Below are 27,328 nucleotides of genomic sequence, written 5' to 3'. Positions count from 1 at the left end.
ATGACCATCATGCATAAATTCTTATGAACATCAGAAACTAAGTGCTTAATAGTGCTTTAACGACAAAGGGTCTTGTTCAACTCCTGTTAAAGTCAATGGGAGTCTTTCCATCACCCTCAAAGACCTATTGGATGGTGCATAAATATCAGTTACTTACATTTGAGGATCGGTCAATCTGTATTTTAACGCTTATATTTAAGGGATGCAGTCAACTAATTTTTTTTAATTATCTAATTTTTTGCTCCTTTTTCTGATGAGCTTCTGACCACATTGGACTTGAGAACACTGGCTGGTATTAAGACCTTTATTAATTGAGGTCTCTCTTAGGTAAGAGACATCACATGAACAGGATGTCAAAGTCTAGTGGTGTTGCATTGTCCAGTTTGAGAATGCTGCAACACTCTATTATGGAAAATCATACACATACAAAGGTTTTAATATATTGGTCACCCATGGATATTTAATATTCTCACCCACCAACATTCCCTTTTCCTTTATGTAATCCCCACTTGGAGTTTGCCAGCTCCTGGAACACCAGACTGAGCCACTTAGGGGGTCCTATCCTACAAACTACAACAATAATAGCTACCAGAGCCCGCTGACACCATTTCCGACCATGCTTGGAGTCAGAGGTGGGAACAGAAGGGGCTAGAAAATCCTGATGAGGCCAATAAGGAGGTTTCTGCATGGGCTGATCTGGACAGTGAGTATCATGCAATGTCAGCTGAGAGAGGAGTTAAAAACAGAAAAGTCTAATGACCGACAAACAAAACTTAAGTCATGTATCAGCCAAAAGTGAGTCACAGAGGTCACAATCATAGAAATGCAGAGCTGGAAGGGAATTCAAAGGGTCATAAACTTCGGCCCCCTCCACTGAGGCAGACCCAAGTAAACCTAGATCATCCCTGACAGATGTTTCTCCAACCTGTTCTTAAAAGCCTCCAGGGTTTCACAACCTCCCTTGGAAGCTTATTCCAGTCCCTAACTATCCTTATATTTAGAAACCTTTCCCTAATATCTACCCAAAAATCACCTTTTGCTGCAGATTAAGCCCATTACTTCTTGTCCTACCTTCAGTGGACATGGAGAACAATGGATCAGCATCCTCTTTAGAAGGGCCCTTAACATATTTGAAGACTGTTACCAGGTTCCCCTTCAGTTTTCTTTTCTCAAGACTAGACATGCCCAGTTTTTTTAACCTTCCTCATAGGTCAGGTTTTTGAAACCTTTTTATCATGTTTGTTGCTCTCCTCTGGAATATCTTCAATTTGTCCACATCTTTCCTGAAGTGTGGCACCAAGAATTAGACACAGTACCCCAGCTGAGGCCTCACCATTGCTGAGTAGAGCAGGATCATTACATCCCATGTCTTACATACACCATTACTGTTAATGCATCTCAGAATCATATTTTCCTTTTTCCTCAACTGCATAACATTGTTGACTATTATAACCCCCAAATCCTTTTCAGCAGTACTACCACCTAGCCAGTTATTCCCTATTTTGTAGTTGTGCATTTGATTTTTTCTTCAAGTGTAATACTTCGCACTTGTCTTTAACGAATTTAATCTTGTTGATTTCAATTCTCTAATTTGTCAAGGTCATTCTGAAGTCTAATCCTACCCTCCAATTTGCTTGTGACCCTTCCCAGCTTGGTGTCATCCACTAATTTTATAAGAATACTCTCCACTCCATTTTCCAAGTCATTAGTGAAAATATTGATTATTGAGTAGTACTGGACTTAGGACTGACCTCTGTGGCATCCCACTAGATATGCCCTTCCACTTTCATAGCAAACCACTGCTTCTCTTTGAGTACAGTTTTTCAACCAGTTGTGCACACACCTTATTGTAATTTAATCTAGACCACATTTCCCTAGTTTGCTTATGAGAATGTCAGGTGGGACTGTATCAAAAGCCTTACTGAAATCAAGGCACATCATGGCTACTCTTTTCTCCCTATCCACTAGACCCCCATCAAAGAAGGAAATTAGGTAGGTTTGGCATGAGTTGTTCTTGACAAATCCCGCTGGCTATTTCTTATAACCCTTATTACTATAACCCTTGTCCACTTTTCTCCCTGTTGTTTCTCTACCTGTCATTGTGTCATATCTAGACTTGGGTAGTAACCTGTTTGGGGCAGCGTCCTTCTCTTTTTATATGTTATGTAAGGAACCTAGCACACTGCTGCTGTAAAATAATAAATGTCAAAATGAATCAAGAAGCATGAGCGACATTAAAGACTACACTTACTGTAAGTTGTCTGGTAATGTGCTGGTAATCAACTGGAAGAGTCAGATGTAAAAATTAGTCACCTAAAGTTTAAACAAAAAGATGCAAAATAAAAGGCGTCCAACTATGGAATGCTGATTCAATACCATATAAAGCAGTCATCTAGGTTAAAAATAAATTTCTAAATGTAATCAACTTGTTTTTCCTGCATGAAAACCAAGCAGCCAATAGTAAAAACAAAATCAGTAAGAAAATCTTCAAGCTATACTTTTAACTAGCCTTTTTAGGAGAGGTTTCCCTTCACATTTTCTTCTCTCCAGTCACTTTGGTTATTTACTTGTAACGTTCAGATATTTATAGTTTGTTGGCAGAAATGGTGTTGACAGAAATGGATGTTGCCAACTAGAATCTGACATTCCAGATTTTATTGCAATGTGCACATAAGAAGCAGTAACTGTTGTGCTAGTCTAATAACTTGGAGCTTTCTTGATATAAAACTTGATCTTCGTACAGTGTTTATAAACATGTTTCTAATAAACTTCCAAGGAAAAATCCCACCAAAAGAAACAAAATAAATTTAATCCAGCAACCTTCCTTCATAGAACTTAAGGCCAGAAGGGACTAAGTTATCTAGTTTGACCTCCTGTATATCACAGGTCATTAAATTTCTCCTAGTTACCCCTGTATTGAATCCAATAACCTGTGTTTGGCTAAACCATATAGAGATTAAGGGCCCCAGCTACACATGTAAGTGAACCATGTTTTTAAATGCCTTTAAGAGCAGAAGATTTATGCTTCTAGGTCATAACAGTTTCCCTAACCCTTATGGTTCATTTCTCTGTAAATTTGTACCGAATCTGAGGAATATCAGTATATTCTGTACATATTAATCCTCACTTAATTTTAAAAAGTTTAGAAATAGATAATCAAGTAACACAAATTAGCAACTACATACAAGAGAAATACTCATCTGGAATGTTTTGGGGTCTTAAGCGAGCTGCAGGGCCAGGAATTATTGTGATATCTTGAACATTCTCCATATATGTGCTCAGATATGCTGTTTTACTACAGCTAGCTGTTTCCATGCCTGCAAAAGGGAAAAAAATGTTATTTTTAAAAGAGGTAGTACAAATCTGCAGTACTCCTGATAACAGAGTGTATAGCTGTTTTGTACAAAGGGGAAATGTAGCTTCCCTGGTTAAATTATCACCAAGCACAATATAATCTGAACAGCAGAAAGGAACTGTAAACTCATACTGTACATAAACATCTACCCTTTCAGCAGCCCAGTAACACTCCCTCATGACAGTTCTCACAAGAAAACGGAAATAGATTTTCACTACTGAAGGAGAAAAATAAAGGATGCTGTGGGAGCTGGACTGGTAGAGTGGATAATGTTTCACTTCTGGGCTGTGGTCAGAAATCTTTAGTTTTATACACACAGCCCTGCAGTAAATGACAGGTCAAAGGACGCTAGTAGAAATAACAGGTCATGGCTGTGGCTTTCAGCTTCATTTGTGCAGTGTGTATACGCACACCACAGTGACTACTAAAGAAAAACAAACACAGGATGTTAATAATAAATAAAAACTAATTACAGTCTTAAAATTGAATCTATTGCTTTGAAGTCACTTAAGGTGGAATGGGGGGGGAAGAGAGAGCTGGGTGCAGCATGTGAAAAGAAATGAACTATCATTCCCCCCACCAACACTACAAATTAACAATAAAAGGACTGATTCTCAGGTACAATGCGGACCCTTTACACCGATCTGGCACTGTAAAATGTAATTTACATCAAGGCCCACTTACACCACCAGAGAGCTGTACAGGGGCTGCGGTGTAAATAAGAATCAGCTCCAGAATATTCTTCTGGACAAAAGACGACATCTGACTTTAAGCATGTCTACTATGGAAACAAAATGCCACCACCTGCTTCAATGGGTGAGGGAACTTGAGGAGGCCAGTGGTGAAAATGGACAGTTCCAGCAGGGAGAGAGGGAAACACTTGCTGAAGGACACCAAGTAGCTTCTCCTCATATTTGTCTCTTGCAGCCATTGGCCAGCTGGGAAGGTAGAGGTGCTGATTGGCCAGCATTCCCTAGCTTGCAGGATTTAACCTGGAGTGGGGACCATGTGGACCCTCTTTTGGCTCCATTCCATCAGCCCCAGCCTACTCTCCTTAAACTAGGAATGGGAACCCAGACTTACAGAGTCTGTGGGTCCAACTTATTGACCACTTAGGGGTCAGGAAGGAATTTTCTCTCCCATGGGCCAGTTGGCAGAGGACCAGGGAATTTTTCACCTTCCTAGAGGCACCTTCAAACCACAGCGGGTTAGGTAGCAATGTGATTAATACATAACTGAGGTACTTTGGTTGAGTTGTTAATTCATCACAATTTGTGGCAGGTTTCCAGTGCAGTTAAGAGGATAAAATGAATGGTTCCCAGAGGTAAAAATAAATAAATTTAAAAAATGGCATTTTGGTGATGGGCCTTGGGCTCATGGGAATCAAGTGAGACCTTGCGGCCTCTGTGGGCCAAGGTCAGACTTAGTGGCCTTCACACCTTTGGTCCGTGCCCTTCTGCATCCTCTGTTCCTCTTGCAGCGGGGGTGGGGGGGTGGTGGTGGTGCTAAGACTGATTCCTGGCTCTCCTCAGCCTACCCCACACTGAGTTTCTATTGGTAATGAGCCCTGTAACCCCAAACTGGAACCAATTAAATATCTGGTATAGAAGAGTGTGGGCAGGTACTGTCCCTTCCCTGTGCTAAAGGTTAATAAAAGTTGCAGCCTGCCACTTAATTCCATGCATGTGTCCTCATTTTGCCACTGTTTACATATCAATTTACCATGATCAGATAGAAGAATAATGTTTAGGCATTTGTGCAAGTTCATTTGTTTGAGACCATCCATCAGCATCCCAACTATGTTGTCCACTCTCTGTAGTGCGAGAATGACCTGCAGAATAGAAATGTGGTGATGTAAAATAGATGTTAAGCATTTAGAAACTAATTCATATATCTGTATTTGGTGAGTGTAAAATGTAAGACACAGTATGGACCATATTCAAATAAAAGACCTCTTCCGGCAGACTCTATTCACATAAGTATTCCCAGAGGTTTCAGTTGAACTATTCATGTGAATAAGAATTGCATGGTCAGACCCAAGTTTTCACTTCAGGTTAAGTATGAGCTATTTGTTTAAAAGGAGAAATTCTTACAAAAAGATAGTCCAATCAGTTTCATTTTCACATAAATTATATACTTCTGTCATTTGGGTCATTTTAACTGGGAACATAGGGATGGACTAGTGACTTGGGGTCTTAATCATTGGTTGAAAATTTAATTTTAAACCAAAAGAAATGCCATCCTATAGCTCAATTCTTCACCCTTTTTCATGTTTAGTACTTATTGACAGTGGACTCTGTGGGACTACTTGCAAGAATAATTTAGATGCATAAGTAATCAATACAAGCAATTAATATTTATAATAAGCTAGTTACATTTGATGGGACTACTTGCATAAGTAATTCTACTCAGTGTGAGTAAGGGTTGCAGAATCATGCTCTTACAGAGCTAGTCAGATGTCTTTACAGTGGTTTTTATTCTTCAAAGTGTTTCTGACATACGTAACCTACATTTTATTTACTAACCAAAGATAAGAATAACTGAGTTTTATATTACCTGGGAAGGGGAGGGGGGAGACAGAAACACCACTATCAAGCTCTCATTGGCAGTTAATCAACTAAAGAACTACATTGATCTTTCAGTATTATCACAGAAACAGTGTTCAGTTTGTGAAAGCGCTCCACAAGAGAAATTGAAAGCTTCTTGCTGTTGATGGCTCCAGTGAAATTTGGAAAAGTCAGTTATAGATGCCAAAACTTTTCCTGAGTTCAAGATAGTAGCATTCTCTAATATTCCCAAATCACTGAATAGTTTTTCCCCCTTCCACCTCTTCTTGTTTTTGTAAGTGCATTTACTGAAGGATGTAACACTGACCCGTGGTGGAAAATGAAGGCTTCTCTTTATTTACAGCATAGACAGTGGTAGTATCTTTCTCCCCTATGCCAGTGGTTCTCAACCAGAGGTCCAGGGCCCATTGCAGGCTGTGAGCATGCTTCAGAGGGTCCGCCAAGCAGGGCCAGCATTAAACTTGCTGGGGCCCAGGGCAGAAAGTCGAAGCCCCACTGCATGGAGCTGAAGCCCAAGGCCCTGAGCTCCACCACCCAGGGCGGAAGCCAAAGCTTGAGCAATGTAGCTTTGTGGGGGACCCTGTGGCATGGTCCCACAGGCAGTTGTCCTGCTTGGTACCCCCAGTGCCAACTTTGGCTTTTATGTGCAGAAAAACAGTTGTGGCACAGGTGGAGCCATGGACTTTTTACAGCATGTTGGGGGCGGGGCCTCAGAAAGAAATAGGTTGAGAACCCCTGCCCTATGCCGAAGTCTGACATGGAAGGAGATATGATTCATATCCACCTAACTGTGGTCTGAGACAGCCAGCAACCATGCCAGTTACAACGTGAATAGCCATCCACAGAAGTGGACTGGGATTAGAGCTGGTTAAAAGGTTTCATTCACCCCACCTCTTCCGACCCACCCTTAAGTGAAAAGTTTTTTTCCCCCCTCAACTGATAATGTTCATGAAAACAATTTTTTCTTTCCAAAAATTTCTAGTATTTTGTGTCAAAAGGGAGAACTAGTGTATGATGAGTGGGGGGGAAGGGGAGAGGGAGACTAAATATACACCATTTACAACCTCATCTGCATTTGCTATTTTACATTATAATTAAAGTTAGTACCTAATTTGTTAGCATTGAAAACAGCACATTTATTAAATGCCCTTTTACTAGGTATGTTAGGTCATGTTCACCCTCCCACAAAGTCGTTGTTCTAATAAATACACTGCAGATGAGTGGTCCAGTTTATGGCTGTTAAATTAACATGCTTTACAAAGCTTCATCACTAACGCAGTACATAGTTTGAAAAGAAAAGAAAAGAAAACAAAACAAAACACCTACTTACTCCACTGCTGACTGGTCCAAAGTTATGGCCTGAGGAATCTGGTTCTTCTAAATACAGAGTGTAAAAGTGTGGTCTATATCAAACAGCACCAAAAATGTAATATTTTATATACACATTGAAAAATAGTCTGGAAAAAATTATAATTCAACAATGGATATCAAGTAATAGAAACAACCGTGCATCACTTAGTGAGGAAACATTTTAAAAGAAGAGAAAGGTATAGACAATTTGCTTAGAAACAGGCTTGAAACAACTAATTTGTTGATCATAAATGATCTGAGAAAAGGTGGTAAAATTGGCCAACAATACAAAATTACTCAAGATAATTAAGTCCAAAGTAGACTGCCGAGAGTTACAGAGGGATCTCAAAACTGGGTGACTGGGCAACAAAATGGCAGATGAAATTCAATGTTGATAAATGCAAATTAATGCACATGGGAAAACATAATCCCAATTATTTATACAAAAATGATGGGATCTAAATTTGCTGTTACCACACAAGAAAGATCTTGGAGTCATTGTAGACAGATCTCTGAAAACATCCGCACTATGCAGCGGCAGGCCAAACAGTTAACAGAATGTTCGGAACCATTACGCAAGGGATAGATAGTAAGACAGAAAATATCACAATGCCACTACATAAATTCATGGTATGCCTACACTTCGAACACTGTGTGCGGTTCTGGTCACCCCCTTTCAAAAAGGATATGTTAGAAATGGGAAAAGTTCCAAGAAGGGCACCAAAAATGATTAAGGGTATGGATCAGCTTCCATAGGAGGAGAAATTAAAAACACTGGGACTCTTCAGCTTGGAAAAGAGATGACTAAGGGGGGATATGACAGAGGTCTATAAAATCATGACTGATGTGGAGAAAGTGAATAAGGAAGTGTTATTTACCCCCTCACACAACACAATGAAATTAATAAGCAACAGGTTTAAAGCAAACAAAAAGGAGCTATTTCTTCACACAATGCGCAGTCAACCTATGGAAATCATAGCCAGGGATGTTGTGAAGACAAAAAGTATAACTGGATTCAGAAAAGAATTAGATCATTAGAATTAGATAGATCCATCAATGGCTATTAGCCAAAATAGTCCAGGATGCAATCCCATAAACCAGGGACTTTCAGATTCTGGGACTGGACGAGAGGGGATGGATCACTTAATAATTGCCCTGTTCTGTTCATTCCCTCAGAAGCATCTGGCATTGGCCACTGTCAGAAAACAAGATACTGGGCTAGATGAACCATTGGTCTGACCTAGTATGGCCACTCTTATGTTCTTATGAAGTTATTGAAATAATGCACACAGGGTATTAAATATAAACAACATTTACATTGCAATGTGTTTATTAATCATTATTATTTCATTATTCTAACACTGTAAACAGAAGCTTTACATTTGAAATTTAATACCTACCTTTCATCTTTAGGTAACTGCAGCCAATGAAGAATAGCTATCACCCTTTCTTCAAATGGGATTGAACTGTATCAGAACAATACAATAGCAACTGTATTTCAAAGAACTGAAAATTATGTTCACATGAGTTACGAAACCTGTCTTCATTTCAAGATCATTGAAATCACTTGGCAACAATAAGGTTGGATATCCATTAAATATATGACAGGTTTCAGAGTAGCAGCCATGTTAGTCTGTATCTGCAAAAAGAACAGGAGTACTTGTGGCACCTTAGAGACTAATAAATTAGTCTCTAAGGTGCCACAAGTACTCCTGTTCATTAAATATATCTAGATCAATATTTTGGAGTACTACAATGATGGGAAATTTTACAAATAAAAGGCTAAGAGCCTGATCTAAAGCCCACTGAAGTCAACAGGAGTCTCTAGCTTCCATGGGTTTTGGATAAGGCCCTAAATCTTGCTTGCCTTCCTCATACAAGCAGTCCAACTGATTTCACCAGGCATGCTCACATAAGGTGAGAAGGATTTGTTCCATATACTGTATTTTTAACACCATTCTGGTGTTTATAATGTGAGCCCAGTTGCCAAGTTTCTAATGACCACACATGGATAAAATCTGGGATCAAAACTCTGAAGTAGACTGGCAATCATAGATTAGTATACACCCACTAAAAACAGCCTATATGTTACTGAGACAGCACCACTTGTTGCTGATGACTGCGGTAGCTTGAACGACACAATGCAAGTGACCCTGTTCAACTAACTGGAGAAAAGTGTAGAATGTCCCACAAGCAACCAACAGTCAGAATCTACGTGACAAGAAAAATAGGACCTGAGAAGAAGATTGAGGAACTCAGGGAAGATTTTTATATTATTAATGATGATCCTCAAATGCACATATTTTTTCCACTGCAGAGAAATGTTTATTCATAGGTAGGAACAACAGTTGACCATAAAGGCTACTGCCTTACTGTGAAATACCTTGAAAACTTGCAATAAGATCAATTTGACAGTGAAATGTTTCCCATAACTACCTCATTACATAGAGTTTTTCAACTACATAGACAATATCATGTAAAGATTTTCCCACTTCATGTAAGGGAAGAGCTCAGATTGAGTGATCAGTGTTAGAATGTAGATATTTGTGAAATATTTGCACCAAGTGTAAATATAAGACAGCAACGCATCACCAGATTCAGATGGCAAATCTTTTGCATACCTCTCCTAAGCATGTTATAACATAATAGGTTCTTCAGTCAGTTATACATCATGCATAATGGAAAATGCAGGCTCTGGCTAGTGGGATTCTGCTTTTTCACAATGTGCAGGTGTGATGTTATGAGTGTATAGAATATCTCATTGAAAGGTGACAGGGCCAGAAAGAGTTAATTAACTCACAGACTGACCTGACCCATGGCCGAACTTTAGAGACTGGTTAGGAAGATATGTAAATGAATAGAGTTTTGAAATGCAAGCCTGTATTGTTAGGGATAGAAGAGTAGATGTTTGCTCAGGTCTTGTGATGTAAGCAAACCAGTCTTGTCTATGGCTATAGCTTTGATTCGAAGATCAAAAAAGGAATATTAACATATACTTGAGTGAAAGTATTATTGTCTATGTCTCTTTGAAGGTTGATATAACCTGTATCTGAACTGTTTAATGGATACATTATCCTGTGTAATTGCCATGATGTTTGGAAGAAGGAAAGTTAAGCCTATTGTTTTCTCACGCCAAAAGGCTGCAGGAAATGTATGAAAACCTTGGGACACGATCTTTCTTCATCTCAGATCTGCTTTGGGTTTCAAGAGGGGGAAACCTTAAGCCATAAGGATTGAGATCCCCAGTCACTGACTGGAGTCACCTTGAATATGGACATTGGACTATAACCTATGGACGATTTCTAAAGACTTTTGGCAACTACAAGCTCATCTCTGCTATGTATCTGAACCTCAAGAATTGAATTCAAGTCTGTATGTATGTTGACCTTTTAACCAACTCTTTTCTTTTTTCATAAATTTTAGTTTAGTTAATTGACTGTAAGCGTGTATTTTGGGTAAGATCCGAGTTATAGAATATCAGGGTTGGAAGGGACCTCAGGAGGTCATCTAGTCCCACCCCCTGCTCAAAGCAGGACCAATCCCCATTTTTTTCCCCAGATCCCTAAATGGCCCCCTCAAGGATTGAGCTCACAACCCTGGGTTTAGCAGGCCAATGCTCAACCCACTGAGCTATCCCTCCCCTCCTCCCCCCAATATTTGACCTGGGTCTGGGGCTTGGGATCAGGAGAACCTTTTCTTTTATATGATGAAATAAGATTTTCAGAATTTATCATCATGTGTTTGACATGTATGACTGGATGGAGGCCTGAGGCTGGGTACTTTAAGGGAACTGCATTATTTGGACTTCTGAGTAACCAGTGAGGTACTATAGAAGTTGTTTTGTGCTGGCTTGGTAAATCTAAGTATTGGAATATCCACCAGCATTTGGGGTTTGTTTGCTCCGTTCTGTTTGCAGTTCACCCTGATTGAGTGACCTCAGCTGGCTCGCACAGGCAGCACCGTCACAGCAGGACTATATTAGTAAGCAAGAAGATATTTATCTTCTGTCATCTATCATTTTGTGAAAGCTGATCCAAACCAGGAAAGGAAGCAGAACAAAGCCTACATATCATTTTCTCTCTCACACACACCCGATTCAAGGGTAGTCAATGGGCAGACCACGAGCCAAATCCGGACCATCAGATGCTTTTGAACAGACTGCAAAATCTTTTTATTTACTTATTATCATTATTTTTGTATTATTTTCTCTGGAGTCTAGACCATGATTAGACCGTGATCAAGACATTTGGACCTTGACAAAAAATAACTGACTACCTCTCCCCTAATTTATTGCTCTACCAAAGGAAAACACACACATACCACATGATGTTTACATACCGATTGTATGTTTTATATAAGTCTGGAAAAGTTCCATTAATTCTCACATCTGATCCAGGCCAGAAGAATGTACCAGCTTTTAGACCTTGATGCATAGCTGTCAGCCAGATCTGTGGGATGAGGACAAGTATAATTACTTAAGGCATGGCTACACTTGCAGATATAGAGCGCAGTCAGTTAAACCACCCTCGGAAAGCGCAGTAGGGAAAGCGCTACAGTGTGTCCACACTGTCAGATTCAAGTGCACTGGCGTGGCCACATTAGCAACTCTTCCAACGGCCACAGAGAGCAATGCATTGTGGTAACTATCCCAGCATGCAAGTGGCTGCAACATGCTTTTCAGATGGGGTGGGGTGGGGGTGGAGTGGAGTGTGACAGGGAATGTGTTGTGTGTATGTAGGGGGGGAGAGAGTGGGTTTGTGGGGGCTGAGAGCATGTCAGCATGCTGTCTTTTAAGTTCAGACAGCAGCAGACCTCCATCCCCCTGCCCCTCTCTCTCTCCCTCACACACACACAGCAAGCAACATTCTACACTAATGGTTGCTTTGTCCCAGAGCAGATAAGCAGCTGGCTGTCAGAAACGGAGCTTTGAAAGTGCATGTCTGCATTCCTGCAGCCAATTCCAAAACAATGACAAGAGTGGCCACTTGACTTAAGGGGATTATGGGATGTTTCCAGAGGCCGATCAGAGTGCAGCAATGCAACACCTCGTTCACACTGACGCTCGGGTGTTCGTTTCAGCCGAGGCGCAGCAAGCATTATGCTTCTTGTGGAGGTGGATTACCAGGAGCACTCCAGCTGCAGAGTCCAGGTGCTCTAAGTGCCTTGCCAGTGTGGTTGGGTCGTGAGTTAGGGCGCCCGGGGCTGCTTTAATGCGCTCGAACTCACAAGTGTAGCCATGCCCTTAATGTTTGTCATAAAGGCCCAGCTCCTGGAGTCCTGTTATTTCATGAGAATTTCCACTTTCATTTTAAAAAACAAGTTCTAGCATTCATGTTTGGGAGAAAAACTTAAAAAGGTGAGTTGAGAATAGCCTAAAGATTCAAAACCCAAAAGGCAAATAAGAACCAAAAACGTATTTTTTGAAAAACCTCATGATTTTTAGCCAAGATCATGATTTTTTGAGGCCTAACATGATTTTTGAATGGTCAGGTTGGCAATATTATGGCAAGTTGGGGGAAAAGAGGAAGCTGAAACTAAGTTGGGAGAGGATAAGTGGGAGACCTAGTGAAGGGAAGATGAGTAGCATAGGCTGGAGGAGAGGAAGAAATGGCAAGAGACAGAAGATGGAGAGTGAGAGACCTAAAAGCCAGAGAAATGGAAAAAAGAAAGGCAAAAAACACACACAAACTTTTAGTTTTAGTTCTTTCTAAGGCATTATTTCCCAGGCAGAAAAGAGAGGAGGCGGAAGGGTGGGAATCTTTGGGTCACTGCAGCTGGAGTATGGAGAGAGAGTTAGACGACTTTGAGCTCTGGGTATCCAAGGAGTTGGGACTGTACCAAGATGCCTTTCCCAATTAGCATCTGCAGGGACCTTGGACTAGAACCATTCTACAGAATTATACTTTTTGGAGTGGGGCTGGAGAGGAGGCTGAAAATGAATAACAAAAATGTTCCAAACGGGGGTAATATAAATAAGATCATTAACAAATCCTGCCACCTAATTTTTTCATTATTGCAGTTTACATGTAAGCTATTTCAAAATCCATTTTACAGCTGCAACAATGTAATCATGTAGTTATGCTGAGTGACAGCTTCTTGGCTGCCTTGGAAATGCTCTCTGTAACATTGTTTCTCAGTATCACCATTTTCCTGAGAAATAACTAAACAACATAACCACTCTCTCTTGTGTGACTCATAGCAGTATATTAGTTATTAATACTTACAGGCTGTCCTTGGTACCACTGTGGATTAAACTTCTCTGCATTTTTAAGTGAGAAGGAAGCATTTCTATGGGGGTCGTATATCTTGTTATCAATTATACCATGGGATTCTGGATACAGCCCCTACAATGAAGATTGTGCCATTGTATAAAAAAGAAAATCCTTTTTATATAAATCCTTATGTACATGTCACAACCGTGTCACATTTCACTGCTACAAAGATCAAATACAGATTTATGCTTCTCAAAAGTAATGCAGCATTTTTCAGACTTTGTGTAAGTGGATGCAAGTCTATTGACTTACAAAGTCTGAATTTGGCTTGACCTCTTCAGGCTGAGTTTACAGCCTACTTGCTATAGTTTTCGCTTATGCTCTTTTAGAGACATTTAGGCAAAACAGAGCCTAAATGGATGGAATAACTTTAGCCTGACATCTTAAGGATAGCACAGCTGGTTTGTCACAGAACGGGACGGCCTTCATGAAGCAGTTGGGCGGATCCCCACCTGTGACTAGATGCCTCCGTAAGATAACGAACCAACAAGTAGCTCACTGGTGGGGAGCGGCAAGAGTAGGGAGGCTCCTGAGGAGACCATGTGACAGGGAAAGGAGCCAGAAGGGTGCTTACTACTCCAGCTAGGTGAAAGGCCAGGCTGGGGATACCTGCTGTGTGCCTGGTTTACCTATTTTGATTGATGTTGAACTGTGTTTGTGATTGAATAAACATATACCTCAGAGAAAGGAATGGAATAGGTGATAGTGGGGAGCTTTATTTACACTATCTGGAGAGTTAGTCCCCCAACTTTCATAAGAGTGGGAGAACTGAGGCAGAGGAGGGTCTGATGCCAGGTTAGGGGAAACCCCATTACATGGTGGCAGAGCAAAACTCTCTCTACCAGGCCAACTCTTCAAATTTGGGAGTGTGTGTCTTGAGGGGAGGGGGGCATTAAACAACTTTTTTAAAAAAATAAGTAGAGATCCAGAGACTGTGCACATAACAGCATCCACTGCCACGCCACCCAAAGAGACAACAGCACTGATGAGTCAGGAGCAGAAGGCAGTGAGGCTGTGATTCCATCAGTCTTAATTTGAGTTCTAAACTCTTTGACCGTCAAGCTCAAGCTGATATACCCTAGAAGACAGTAAGACACAATCCAGTTTTGGAAGCTTTTTTTTTTAAAATTAGTTTATTTTCTCCTGTATATATTCAAGATGGGAGAAACCTTAGAGATCAGTTGTTTGTGACACCTTCCACCCTTGGGCTGCCTCTAAGCCAGATTTGAATCTCAGCCAGCCTTAGATCTCCTCACACCTTCAAAACTCATGAGATATTCAGATTGCTGGTTCCATTTCAGACCTCATCTATATCTACATAATGCCACACTTTCTGTTCCATGGGCAGGGCATAAAGCACATATCTTCCCAAAGAAAAGGAATGAGAAGAACCTAGCTTGCTTCTACTCCACTGGCCAAAACTGTGATTCAGCAAATTATGCCAGATTCATACCAATCCACAAAGTGAGGAAGGATACCAATTTATAATGCCACAGGAATTCCTACACCTGGTATTGGATAGTTTTTATGAATTATCTGGATCAAGTTCATCTAACCAGGCATAAGTAGTCTTTATATAGTGATTGTCACACATTAAGCCAGATCTTAGCATGAAAAGAAAAGAAGAATAGTGTGGAATCTACATTTTCATGGCCCTGTGGGAAATCTTAAGTATTGTTCTTGCTGGATTTAATAATCCACAAATTCCGTTTCCCCTGGAATTGATTAAATTCAGAACAATGTATCTTCTAGAGAGAAAAACACAGAAGTTCTTACTGTGACAATGGTGTAGTGATTGGGGAACGTTTTTGTTGGATACACTGGTCTCATGTTGGGAGTGTATGTTCCACATTTTTCTAGGGAGGAAAAATGTAAAGTTACAAAAATGAAAAAAATTTCACAAGACTCAACTGTGTATACATTCAGTTTCAAAAATCACACCCCTGTAGAGTTGCACTCTACAACATTCTAGAATTCATACTTATGTCGGAAATGACTATGTCACAATTGACTTAATAGCTAGTGGTAAAAACACATTCTAGATACCCCTTATGGGGCCAATCTTTGACTACTGAAGTCAGCGGTCACAGAATCAGGCCTTTTAAACAATACCTGGTGCAGATGTATATAGGAATGATCAAAGAAGTCACGCTGTTCCAGTTAGAACACAGACCTGGCAGCTAGTGAGAGTGCTGTGCAGGGTGAGCTCTAGTAATGATTTCAGTCTGGGAGTTCCCAGAAGCAAAGTAGCTTTTGACTGAGGGCTATAAATGCTGTCTTGCCCCAGTTCTCTGAACCATCATTGTTATACCAATAAAATAAAAACCAGCCGGATCTTATTAAAGGGAAAAAGGCAAAATACCACATTTATTGTGAATACAGAAAGAATCATAGTAAGCAGTTAGTTACAGCTGTAACATTCCATTCAATCTCATATTTATTCACACATTCATTCATACACACACACAGAGGTTCTGCAAGATTGTTATCATAGTTACCAGCCTTAGAGTTGCTCATGCCAAGCCACTGGCCAGGTGGCCTGGACATGAGGAGGGACCAGGTCCTTGTCAGATACTCATCTGACGCTCCTGGAAGTTAGTTTGCAGAATCAGACCCCAAAGTTCTCACTTTTTAGAGTCTATTTTTGTAGGAATTTCTTCCTAGGCTAGTCTATGGGAATTGCTTCATCATGCTGTTGCTGAATCAATCAGCAGATAGCACATTCCTGAGGGCTCCGTGCTGCTAGATGTTATCTTGTTCTTTGGTTCTCCCATTCTTGAGGCTGTTGGGTGGATTCCAGTCTGCCCTCCGGGGGTCCTCTGGTTATTTCCACTTGACGCCTTCTTCAGCCAATGGACACTGGATTCTTAGGCTGGCACCTCCCTGATCATTCAGTTATTCTCCACACCAAGCATCCATCCACATACATCCTCTATCTCTATTTTAATCACAATTGTTAATACAACAAAAGGGCAGGGAGTCTCTGGGTGCTGTTTCTGTTGTTAGAGAGAGACTCAAAGCAATACTCTGTGTGAATTGCTTTGAGAACAGACTCTGTCTTAGAATGTACTAACACAATTAGCAGCTTGCAAGTTTCACACATAGAGGGAGAGAAACACTACCAAAAACCAAAAGACCTCTTAATTAGTAATACCCTGGAATTTAAACTCTGGGGAATCAAACTCATTTGTGATTTTAATACAGAACTTCTTTAATATGATCCAACATCATCTGACAAATTGCTATTTACTTTGCTTTCAGTTTATATACACATCCCATAAAAAGGAGTGTTCATCATCATGTTCTCTAGGCATAAGCTCAAACTTATGTTCTTGCCATAGAATTGCAGGTCTCTTAAAAACAAAATCATCGTCATTGCCAATACATATTAGAATGAAAAATCATTCATGTTAGGCCAAAATTGTCAAATTTGGCTTCCTAAAGCAAGGTGCCTAAATCTATACACAAGCACCTAAATAGGTGTTTTCTTCTTCTGAAAATTAGGACAATAATCCTCACTAAAGTACAAAAAAAAAAATCACACACAGACCAAAAGTTTTGTGTAAAAGGATATAGATAAGCGTAAAGTTAATGAGTCATCAGATTGATGTTCTGCTCCGTAATCTATGCATGCACTTTGGATCATTCTCTCCCATATATTCAGTATAGTATAGATCAGGAGTGAAAGTAAGTCTAGGGACTTACCGGTACGGGCGGGGCTGGGGGCGGGGCCAGCTCTGGCCCCCGGAAGTGGTGGGGCCTTGGGTGGAAGGGGTGGGGCTGGGGGAGGTCAAAGCCAGCCCCGGCCCACCCTGTACTGGCAAGTGCCTCCTTCCCCCTCCCCGAGGTAACAGCGGCAGCTGGGGGCTCTGGCAGCGGTTTAAAGGGCCCTGTGTGGGTAGCAGCGGCCGGAGCCCTGGGCCCTTTATATCGTCCCCGGAGCCCCGCCGCCGCTTCCCCAGGGCTCCAGCAGCAGGACTCTGGGGACGGGGCTCCGGCCGCCACTACTGCTCCGGGCCCTTTAAATTGTCCCTGGAGCCTGCCTCAGTTTGGCTTCTTAAATCCTAACTGTTAAGTGGAATGAACGGGAAGTTTATATCCATGGGCCCTGGTCCTGCAAATACATATGCATGAGTAGTTCCAATAGTACTACTGACCTGCATAGTTACTCCTGTGTGTAACTATTTGCCAGGTCAGAGGCTATGTGGTACTATTAATTTACTCAGTGTGCTATGAAAATAAGTTAGCAACACATTGATTTACAATATTAAATGACAATAACTTACATACAGCACCTACCATTCCAGAATGTTTCATTACAAACTACAGGCCAAAATCAAAGACCACTTAAATCAGTAGGATTCTTTCCATTGACATCAATGGCTTTCATCAGGTTTCAAACCTTTGACAAAATCATGGGGAGGAGGCGGCGGCGTCATTGGCTGTAACAGCAGTAGCTGAAGACTCTCTGCCAGAATTCCTCCAAGGGCCCACGGTTGTGTACACTACATCAGGAGCTCCAAACTTTGAAAGGGTCCATCATGTATTTCCTCTCTCATGCTGGCCCAGCTCTGCTGGTCAGTGCAGAGGTGAGGTCTGTGTACCCCAACTTCACTTTGGGTAAGATAGGGCTATTGCTGGCTCCAGGCTAGCACAGGGCTTGCACCCCCTATCCATACTGTGGCGGTCCCCTGCACAAGGCACGTAGGAGAGGCTAAGGCTCCTTGCGTCATATCCTATCCTCCTTGTACTTCCATGCATTGACAGCCAAAACTGAGCTATATTCCACATACTCGCATGTGCATATCATAAATCATTTAACCTGCAAATGAAATGCAGGCACCAATAAGGTAAAAGGTGTCAAACGCTGAACAATATCCCCACCATTTTACATAATAGGATGTGACTTCAGCTGGTCACAACATTTCTAACACAAGGAAATTTCATCAAAGCCAAATCGTTATCAGTTTTAAGTTTTCATTGGTAAGGCTTTTTAGGCCCAGGGCTCTCTGGTTCAAAGTGACCAGAGAGAGACTAACTCTTGCACTCTCTAGCTTGATGGCACGGCACTGGCCTGGGATGTGGGAGATCCAACTTCAAGCCTGCTCTATCTGGGATGAAAAGCACTGCTCCACACATAGTAGTTTCCACTGTTTGTAGGACTCTTTTTTGATTTTTAGATCACTGAAGATCTAACTCCTGCTTAAGACAGGGTGTCTCTTGCCATACTTCCTATCTTTCCTACGCAGTGGGATAGTTTGCTCTTGGGCCCTTAATAATGTCTCTTTGAAAAACTGTCAACTGTCTTCTTGTTTTTCCCCTTAGACTTGCTTCCCATGGGACCTTATCTACAACTCCCTGAGTTTGCTAAAGTCTGCCTTCTTGAAATCCATTGTCTTTATTTTGATGCTCTCCCTCCTACCATTCCTTAGAATCACGAACTCGATCATTTCATGATCACTTTCACCCAAGCTGCTTTCCGCTTGCAAATTCTCTCCCAGTTCCTCCTTATTTGTCAAAATCAAATCTAGAACAGCCTCTCCCCCTGGTAGCTGTCTCCACCTTCTGAAATAAAAAACTGTCTCCCAAACATTCCAAGAATTTATTGGATAATCTGTGCCCTGCTGTGTTATTTTCCCAAAAAGAAGTCTGGGTAGCTGAAGTCCCCCATCACCACCAACTCCTCTGCTTTGGATGGTTTTGTTAGCTGGTTAAAAAAGCCTCATCCACCTCTTCTTCCTGGTTAGGTGGCCTGTAATAGACTCCTAGCATGACATCACCCTTGCTTTTTACCCCTTTTATCATTACCCAGAGACTTTCAACAAGTCTGTCTCCTATTTCCATCTCAATCCAAGTGTACACATTTTTAACATATAAGCAGAGAATGTTTTCATTGTTATTTTTAGATAAACAGAATGTAGTCCCTCCAGATTGTAATTTGGACAGCACAGCAAGCCTGACATTGCTACTCAGGCAAGAAGTACCATGGGATTTTTACAAGTGGCCAAGAGTTTGGTTGTATGCCTTATGTTTAAACTATCTTTATAGTTATAGGGGATAAAAACTTTGGGCTTTTTTTAAAAAAGAAAACAACAAAGTTCATATTCTGTAAAACACCCCAAAACCTGTGGGAAAATGCACTAAGACTACAGCCGGTTCTGGTCACTCATTCATTTAACAAAATGAAACTCCTCCCTCAAATGTTATCACTTTCCTACTCCATGCATCAGGTCTTACATTTTAGTACTCATTTCTCATATTTTCTCCACCTCAATTTCCTTTTCAAAATACTGAAATGCTTTCTACTCCTCTTTCCATTATTTTGTCACCTCCCCACCTAAATACAAGTCACTCTGCAGGCTGAATCATACTTTAGAATTGGTATGGAGTCAAAACATCACATTAAACTAGTTTATTTTTCACAACAATGTAAATTCATTGCAAAATTAGCACTGCTTAACCACAGAAAGGGCTGCTCAACCATTTTCAATCTCTCACTGAGAGCCCAAAGAATACTTGGCCAGCTCCTGGTGAAGTGTTTAAAAGAGTTCTCCTTGTACTCTTAAAACAATGGACAGCTTAGATTTTTCTAATTAAGCGTCACGTTATTGTCTAGACAGAGAATCTACTCACGTAATTTGCTAACAACAGGAAGAAGTTCACCCCATGTGTGCAAATACTCTGCTCTGAAGCCATCCAAAGAAAACAACAAAACTGGGGGTTTCGTAAACCTGAGCAATTAGAAATAAGAGAGTTAAAAAAAAAAACATGGAATTTAATATCTGTACAGTGTTTTTTCAGTGTAAAGAGCTAAACAGATGCTCATTAATGTTCACAATTAGAGCTGGACAGAAATTTTTCAAAGTTTGTTTGCTGAAAAATGCAGTTTCAGTCAACCAGAAACTATTCATAAATTTGACCTGATAGTTTTTCAAGGTCAGCAAAGTTTGCCTTTCAGCCCTTTTATAAGGTTTAGCCCAATGCGTAACATACTTGCCTGGGCCATGAGAGATGGGGGTTTGAAGCCCCACTCTGGGACAGAGACTTGAACTCAGAACTTCCCTCTTCCAGACCAGCACTCTAACAGCCAGGCTACAGGTCGTTCTGCAGTTAATTGATCATTCTCACTCCTGTTGGAGCTGGTCAACTTTGTATAAATGCTTAGAAGTCAATTGAGCCAAATAGCAAGAATAACTCCACAGCCTGGTGATTAAGGCACTCACCTTGGAGGTAAGAGATGTGGATTCAAAGTCCTCCACTGAATCAGCCAGAGAAATGATTGGAATCTACATATCTTGCCCCCTTGAGCTAGCCTAACCTGAAACTTAAGGATGTCTGACACATTCTTTCTCCACCATCACAGGAAAAGACAAGGATTTTTCTTTTCAAAAGAAAATAAATTTATCCCTTTGCATAAATTGTGTAGATCCTGATCCTGCAGAGACTTCAGTGCAAGCTTGTGACATTCCCATTGAAGTCTGTGGGATTACTCAGGTGAATAAAGTTAAGCACAATTAAGCTTAAGTACTTATAGGATCACAGCCTTATTCTACTTTGGATCATCAGAACCCACCCAATGCAACCCAAAATAAAGAATTAAGAGTGATTTAAAAGCACAATATATGCAAGTATGACAAGGAAACACCAATTGTTGTTTCTTAAGTAAGGCTACATTAGGAAACACTTTGACATACACTCAAAATACAAAAAAGTCCAGTTGTTGTAGAGACCCGAGAGCAATTCTATTAGCTCATTTAAGTATTTCATACGTAATAACCCAACTGATCCACATAATGGAAACAAATTAGGAAGAGATGGGCAAAAAATATTTTTAAAATTATTTCATTGAGTTAAGTAGGGACTGTGAAGACATCTGCACAGTGGTCCCAAACACCCATGCATGTGGCATATCCATAGTAAATATAACACAGCGGTTTTGGTTTCAGAAGCCAGTGCTCACAGCCCAGACTGAATCCCAAACAAGACTTGAATGGCAAAATTCCCCAAACCTCAAGTAAATAATATGCTGTTGGCTAGTGTAACTATCCTTATGTTTCAAAGCCAGTTTTACTAAATTGCTAGATGAGGCTTGGTCCTCCAAGGTAAAAACCAAACCAAAAAAAAAACAAACAAAAATTCTGAGAGCTGGAACTGATTTAATCTACAAAGTAGAATAACTATAGGAGCTACACAAATCTTGGCAGTTCCATAGGTGACATTTTATACACATTTTTAAGGAACTAATTTGCATACTGTAGATAATTTGCATATGATCACAAAATTCCATGTATGGTCAATACACCTTCCACCTAGCAGTGGTGGTATGTAGGCCATGGAGCTGCCCAAAACCCAATGCTTATCAGGACGTCATCTGGGGTTGCTGGATTAGGTGGGTGGATTCTAGGGTGCTGGGGTTGGTGGGTACTGGAGCATGTATAGGGTAGTTGGGAAGTTGCCTGAGTACTGCTCAGGGGGCACTGGGGTAGGTGTGTAGTAGGAGTTGAATGTTGTGCTGACTGGGAGGGCAGCTGTGTCTGGCTGGGGTCAGTACTGAGCCCCCTTACCTTCTGGCCCTGCCAGTGGGATACTAGCTGCTGCTGCAACCCCTTAATTTCCTCTCATTGCTGCTGGACTCTTCCATGCTCAACTCCCACTGGGGAAGCAGCCACAGGAGAGTCCTATGGGTCACGTGGCTTCCTGTCCCCATGCTTCACAGTAGCCTCTAGCAACCAAAAGGGCCCACTGCTGCTTCAGTTTACAGGTCAGCTAGAGGTAAGATTTGGGCTGAGCTGCAGGTAGGGATGACAAGGCATGCAAGAGGCATGACACTTCATAGCCCTGAATAATACTTCAATTGACTTCCACGCCTCTCTAGCTGGTTGCACAGAGCACAATTATTTTTAGTTCATAAGTCTGGAATATCTACCATTTATACCACAGCAAAAATTTGTTACCTTAAAAGACCCAATGCTGCATGACTCTGAGATGGAAGAAGTGAGCACCCAGCACCTTGCAGGATTGGACATTTATGTGAGATTGTTGTAAAATGGTGCTTGTACATTGAACCTTTTACCAGGATAAGAACACCTATATTTGTAATATTACTGATACACTATAAAGAATAATGGAATATAATTACTATTCAGAGACTGCTGAGGTGAGGAGTGGTTTATTTGATTGTAAACAGAGAACATTACCCTTAAAAATATTGTTCTAAATGCAAACTTCCAAATAAAGAGAGACTATCCTTACCCTGCTGGGCACTGGGGTTCATTTATGTCCTCACATTTTTCTTCAACCCAACTTTTCGCTCCTAAAATAGGTATAGTCACATTAAGAAATATTGTACAGTTCTCATATTAAATTAAATAAAACTGATCTGCTAAATGTCCAGCACAATTTCTCAAAACAAAAAACAAAACAAAAAAGGGCATAAAACTTTTCTTTCTGTTTTCACACCGTTAGGAACAAGGCCAGGAGTTCTCAGGTAGCATCATTACTTGTAGTAATCTTCGTAGTGAGAACTTGGCAGCCATTAGCAAAAAGTTGGCCAGAAATCAAGCAACAATGGTAACAAGATCTAAAGATTTGAAAAAGTGAGAAAACTAGGGCATGCTCTAGACACAAGTTTTGTACTGTTATCATTATTCCTGCTTCGTAACTTTTCTATTGTTCCTTTCAAACAAGCAGGGTGAGGTTGGAAAGGTAAAATGGGAATTTACCTTGGCAAACTATATAATAATTGACACAACAATCTTTGTTTTCCACACAATCGTCTGAACAGGAGCAACGATTCTCTGGCCGCCTCTTCTCTCCGCACCGGAACTTATTGCAGGTCCATATATGAGCTACAATCAAAAATCAAATGCAAAAAGTACAATTTTTAGTTCTTGTCTACATGCAGATTTATATGAGTAGTTTCTGTAGCTAGAAATTTTTTTTTTTTTTTATGTTGACAGGAAGCCGCCCCATCGACCAACCCTCCTCCTTTTTGATCCGGGCTTGGGACCGGAACCATCCAACATGAACAATCTGGATTTAGACAAGGGAGATTGTGCATAGATGCTAATTTCACCCTGAGACGGATTATTGAGAACACAATTGAATTCCCAAGGCAGTCTTGCCATCAATTTTGTGGACTCTCAAAAGGCATTTGATAGTGTAAACAGAAACTGTGGAAATTGTAGAACAATGTGGAATTCCAAAAAAATTAATTAACATTATGAAGGCATTCTATGCCAACTCAAAATGCTGCATTAAAATGGATTGAGTAAGCCATTCAGGATCAAGACAGGTGTAAGGCAGGGGTGCATCCTGTCTCCTTTTTTGTTTATGCTAAATCATCGACTATGGATTAAAACAATGCAACAGTGACACATATTGCCTAAAATGGAACAAATCAAGACTATTTGATCTAGACTTAATAATAGTAATCACTGTAGCTTCATCAATGAAAGCAATAATGGAATCACTAGCATAGACAGATCAATGGCATTTTAAATCACAATGTTCTTAAAGCAGGTCTAAGCAACACGGTGTTTAAACCGGCAGTAGCTGCTGATGACCTGTCTTCACTAGCACTCCCGCCGGTGGCGCTAACTTATAAGGTAGATGATGTAACTGTTTCCCTTTGTCTCCCCAATGTTTTCACTCTTACCTGGCTGTATACATGCTTCCTGGAAATCTAAGCAGCAATTTCCAAGTTTGACGCAATCTCTATCACAACGGCAGTTTCCAAATGTCCTTTCAAAGCAACGGCCTTTGCAAGTTTTGACTGAAATATTGGACAGTGTCATTACTTTCAGTAATCTCAGTATTAGGAATTTAGCAGTTGTTAGCAAAAAGTAGGGCAGAACTCAAACAACAGTGGTAATAAGATCTAAATATCTGCAAAGGACAGAAAACTAGCACCCGCTCTAGACACAGACTTTGTATCATTATAATTATTCCAGCTAGAGGTATGATTAAAGACTAAAAGTATTATGATTAACATTCCTTCATGTCTTTTCCATTGTTTCTTTCAAACGAGCAGTGTGTAGCTATTAGGATGCTGTTGGGGAATACGAGGTGGGAATTTAGAGGTCAATGGCTAAACATTGATACTGAATTGGTCAATATGCCTAGAACATCAATAAGATCATTGTAGGGAATGATACAGCTATGTTGTACCACTGTTTAGACAGATGTGTTTATTCTAGTTTTCTAATATTCTGTGGTTGCCTAAAGTTAGATATCATGGTGACTGGCATATTAAATATATACTAGGCAGCTGGTTTATTTCCTGATAAATAAAATCACATGTACTAGCCCCCATCTACAAGGTCTGACGTAAGTATTTCACAGTTACTAAAAGAGAAAAACAAATAGAGGATGGAAGTCAACTACTGAATCAAGAGTCCACCTCATCTCCTGCTGCTGATCAGTTCATCGGTCACGAAAAAATCCTGGTTCTCTCTGCAAAGCCTGAGTAAAATGGTAGAATACCAAATGGATTCCAGTGGGGATTTAACAGTAATTGGAGTATCAGGGTAAATACCATCACGGGATTATTGGCTGAGCTTGAAAAGGCCTTACACTCAACTCAACAGCATTTCTGTGTTCTGAGTCTGGTCAGAATCTGTCACAATCCACTCCTGCTTGGATTTCTTTGATGGAGGATTTACTCATTTCACTAGTCAAATTGTTTCCTCATTTGTTCCAGTTCTTAGAATACAACCTCCCAGTCTCCTGTCTGGGCAAACCTTATAATGGTGCGGGGCGGGGCGGGGGGGGGGGAGGGAGAGGGAGGGAGAAGAGAGAGAGAGAGAAGAGGCGGAAGACACCAATGAATTAGAAGAGTTCCCACAGGCAAGTCCTCGGATGAATGTGCTGGCAATTGAAACTACTTCAGGTAAGGCAAACAACTGTCTTTCCCTGCAACGTAAGGATGATACTCTGATAACTTCATGATCAATTTTAAAAAAGAATTGCTCAGACTATTTATATTGGAGAATTGCATTAATTACCATCTCTTGAACAGCTAGGCTTCAGTCCAAATATACATCCTAGGATTATGGTTAGCACACAGGCAGACAGTACCTGTAATATGGGAAAGAAAATAAAAACTGAGTTAAATGTCACTGTAGGATCATTTTGAAACCCCTCTTTTAGGTAATGAAAATCTAGTTATCCAGTCTATATGAAGCCATGCAAGCTTGCAGAAGCTGATAAATTTACAGATTAGGAGACCAATCCCATAGCCAATCACACAAGTAGTCTTTACTTGTGCAAGTAATCCTGTTGATTTCAATGAGGCCATTCACATAAATCAAGATTGTAGGACTGGGCCTTTACTTCTTTCACATTCCTTACAAAAATATTAGCACCAGATACTGTCCTATGTCAATTGCTTACAACGCTTTTCCTTCCCCAAAATGAAAAAGTTGATTTTCAATGCTTCTGTGACTGGTGCCTAGACCGGCCTACACTGAGAATGCCACGCTCAGGGCAGACTGCAAGAAACAGGGCAGAAACACACCAAAAACTGGTGATTTATTCTATAATTAGATTCACCAAGCCAGTAACAAAAGAGGTTCTGTAGAACCACACACCAGTAAAAAGTGGCCGCCAGTACCAGCCCGTACAGCTGACTTTAAAGCACTGCTGCAGCAGCACTGCGACCTCGCTGCCCCTTTCACACACACACACCCCGGGCCACTGCCCCAGGGCCAGCGATTTAAAAGGGCCTGGAGCTGCAGCATCGGCGGGAGCCCTGAGCCCTTTAAATTGCCACTGGAGCCCCGGGCAGCATGAGCCAGGCAGCACGGATGGGCTGGCTGGGGCAGGCTGACCCCCTACCCTACCCCTTCCACCTGAGGCCCCCCCCTGTTCTGGTGGGGCCAGAGCTGGCCCCCGTACCGGTAAGAGTTCAAATTTTCTTTCACCCCTGTTGTCAGCCAATCCTTAGTAACTAACTGAAGATGTATTAATAAAAGAAAAAAGTTACTGAATGGTTAAAGAATCATATACGTTACAAGAGATTGCTAAATCCTCAGATCAGAATTGTAGCATTGATGGTGAATATTCTGGTTTGCACAAGTGTCTCTCTGGAATCATTTCAACAGGTCAGAATCCAAAGGCAGCTTATATGTAGAGTCTGTTAGAGTCATTCCATGGATTTTGCAGGGTATTCCAAGTAACTTCTTGGCAAACCTTAGTCCCACATCTTAAGCTTTACCTCTTTAAAGATCAGCATACTAGAGATGCAGAATCAGGCCAGAGGTTTCTCTTTTGTAGCTGAAACAGGCGATCAAGTGTTTTGAGCACAGCATGTGACCACAGCTCCTTTTTTGTCAGCACACACTGACCCATCCTTTGAAGTTAACATTCCAGTTCCTATGCATACACAGGTAATCTAGTTACACTGATTTATTGATGGGAACTGCCTGCCATTCATTATAACAGGGATAGATAAGCTGAAGACACTATAGGTAATATTATGAGTTTCCTGCAGTGCCTCACATCTTTGATCTTCAGATTAACTGGACATAGTCACATGCATAAAATAAAGGCAATTAAGATAGGAAAGGGATTTAGAAGAAATTAAATTAGCTTGGATGCTAAAAGGAAGTAGGTAACCTCAGAAAAATACACTTAGTATCTACTCTGATTCTTATCCATACAAGTAAACAAGTTAGAGCAGGGGTCACAACCTTTGCCACCCAGCCACTCAGGGTAAAGCCACTGGTGGGCCGGGCCAGTTTATCTGGAGCCTCTGCAGGCATGGAGCCCTGCAGCTCCCACTG

General features: G+C 40.9%; 1 protein-coding gene across 2 annotated transcripts in view; it reads right to left on the bottom strand.

Annotated features, from left to right (window-relative positions):
• Window positions 1–27,328, bottom strand: part of ENPP1 (ectonucleotide pyrophosphatase/phosphodiesterase 1) — a 71,200-nt gene that overhangs the window by 18,258 nt on the left and 25,614 nt on the right. The window contains exons 2-14 of one of the 2 annotated variants that reach the window (XM_084624365.1): window positions 25,550–25,622; window positions 24,202–24,318; window positions 23,267–23,392; window positions 22,797–22,857; window positions 20,178–20,275; window positions 15,321–15,400; window positions 13,497–13,616; window positions 11,593–11,720; window positions 8,673–8,738; window positions 7,253–7,325; window positions 5,078–5,186; window positions 3,186–3,317; window positions 2,252–2,283 (exon numbers count right to left, since the gene is read on the bottom strand). In XM_084624365.1, the coding sequence (XP_084480491.1) occupies window positions 2,252–2,283; window positions 3,186–3,317; window positions 5,078–5,186; window positions 7,253–7,325; window positions 8,673–8,738; window positions 11,593–11,720; window positions 13,497–13,616; window positions 15,321–15,400; window positions 20,178–20,275; window positions 22,797–22,857; window positions 23,267–23,392; window positions 24,202–24,318; window positions 25,550–25,622 (1,215 nt within the window). The remainder of the gene's footprint in view (window positions 1–2,251; window positions 2,284–3,185; window positions 3,318–5,077; window positions 5,187–7,252; window positions 7,326–8,672; window positions 8,739–11,592; window positions 11,721–13,496; window positions 13,617–15,320; window positions 15,401–20,177; window positions 20,276–22,796; window positions 22,858–23,266; window positions 23,393–24,201; window positions 24,319–25,549; window positions 25,623–27,328) is intronic. The other variant, XM_084624366.1, reaches the window with a different exon arrangement.

Source organism: Lepidochelys olivacea, assembly GCF_965140295.1.
Source record: "Lepidochelys olivacea isolate rLepOli2 genome assembly, chromosome: 3".
NCBI lineage: Eukaryota > Metazoa > Chordata > Testudines > Cheloniidae > Lepidochelys > Lepidochelys olivacea.
This window is presented reverse-complemented; position numbering and strand designations above follow the sequence as displayed.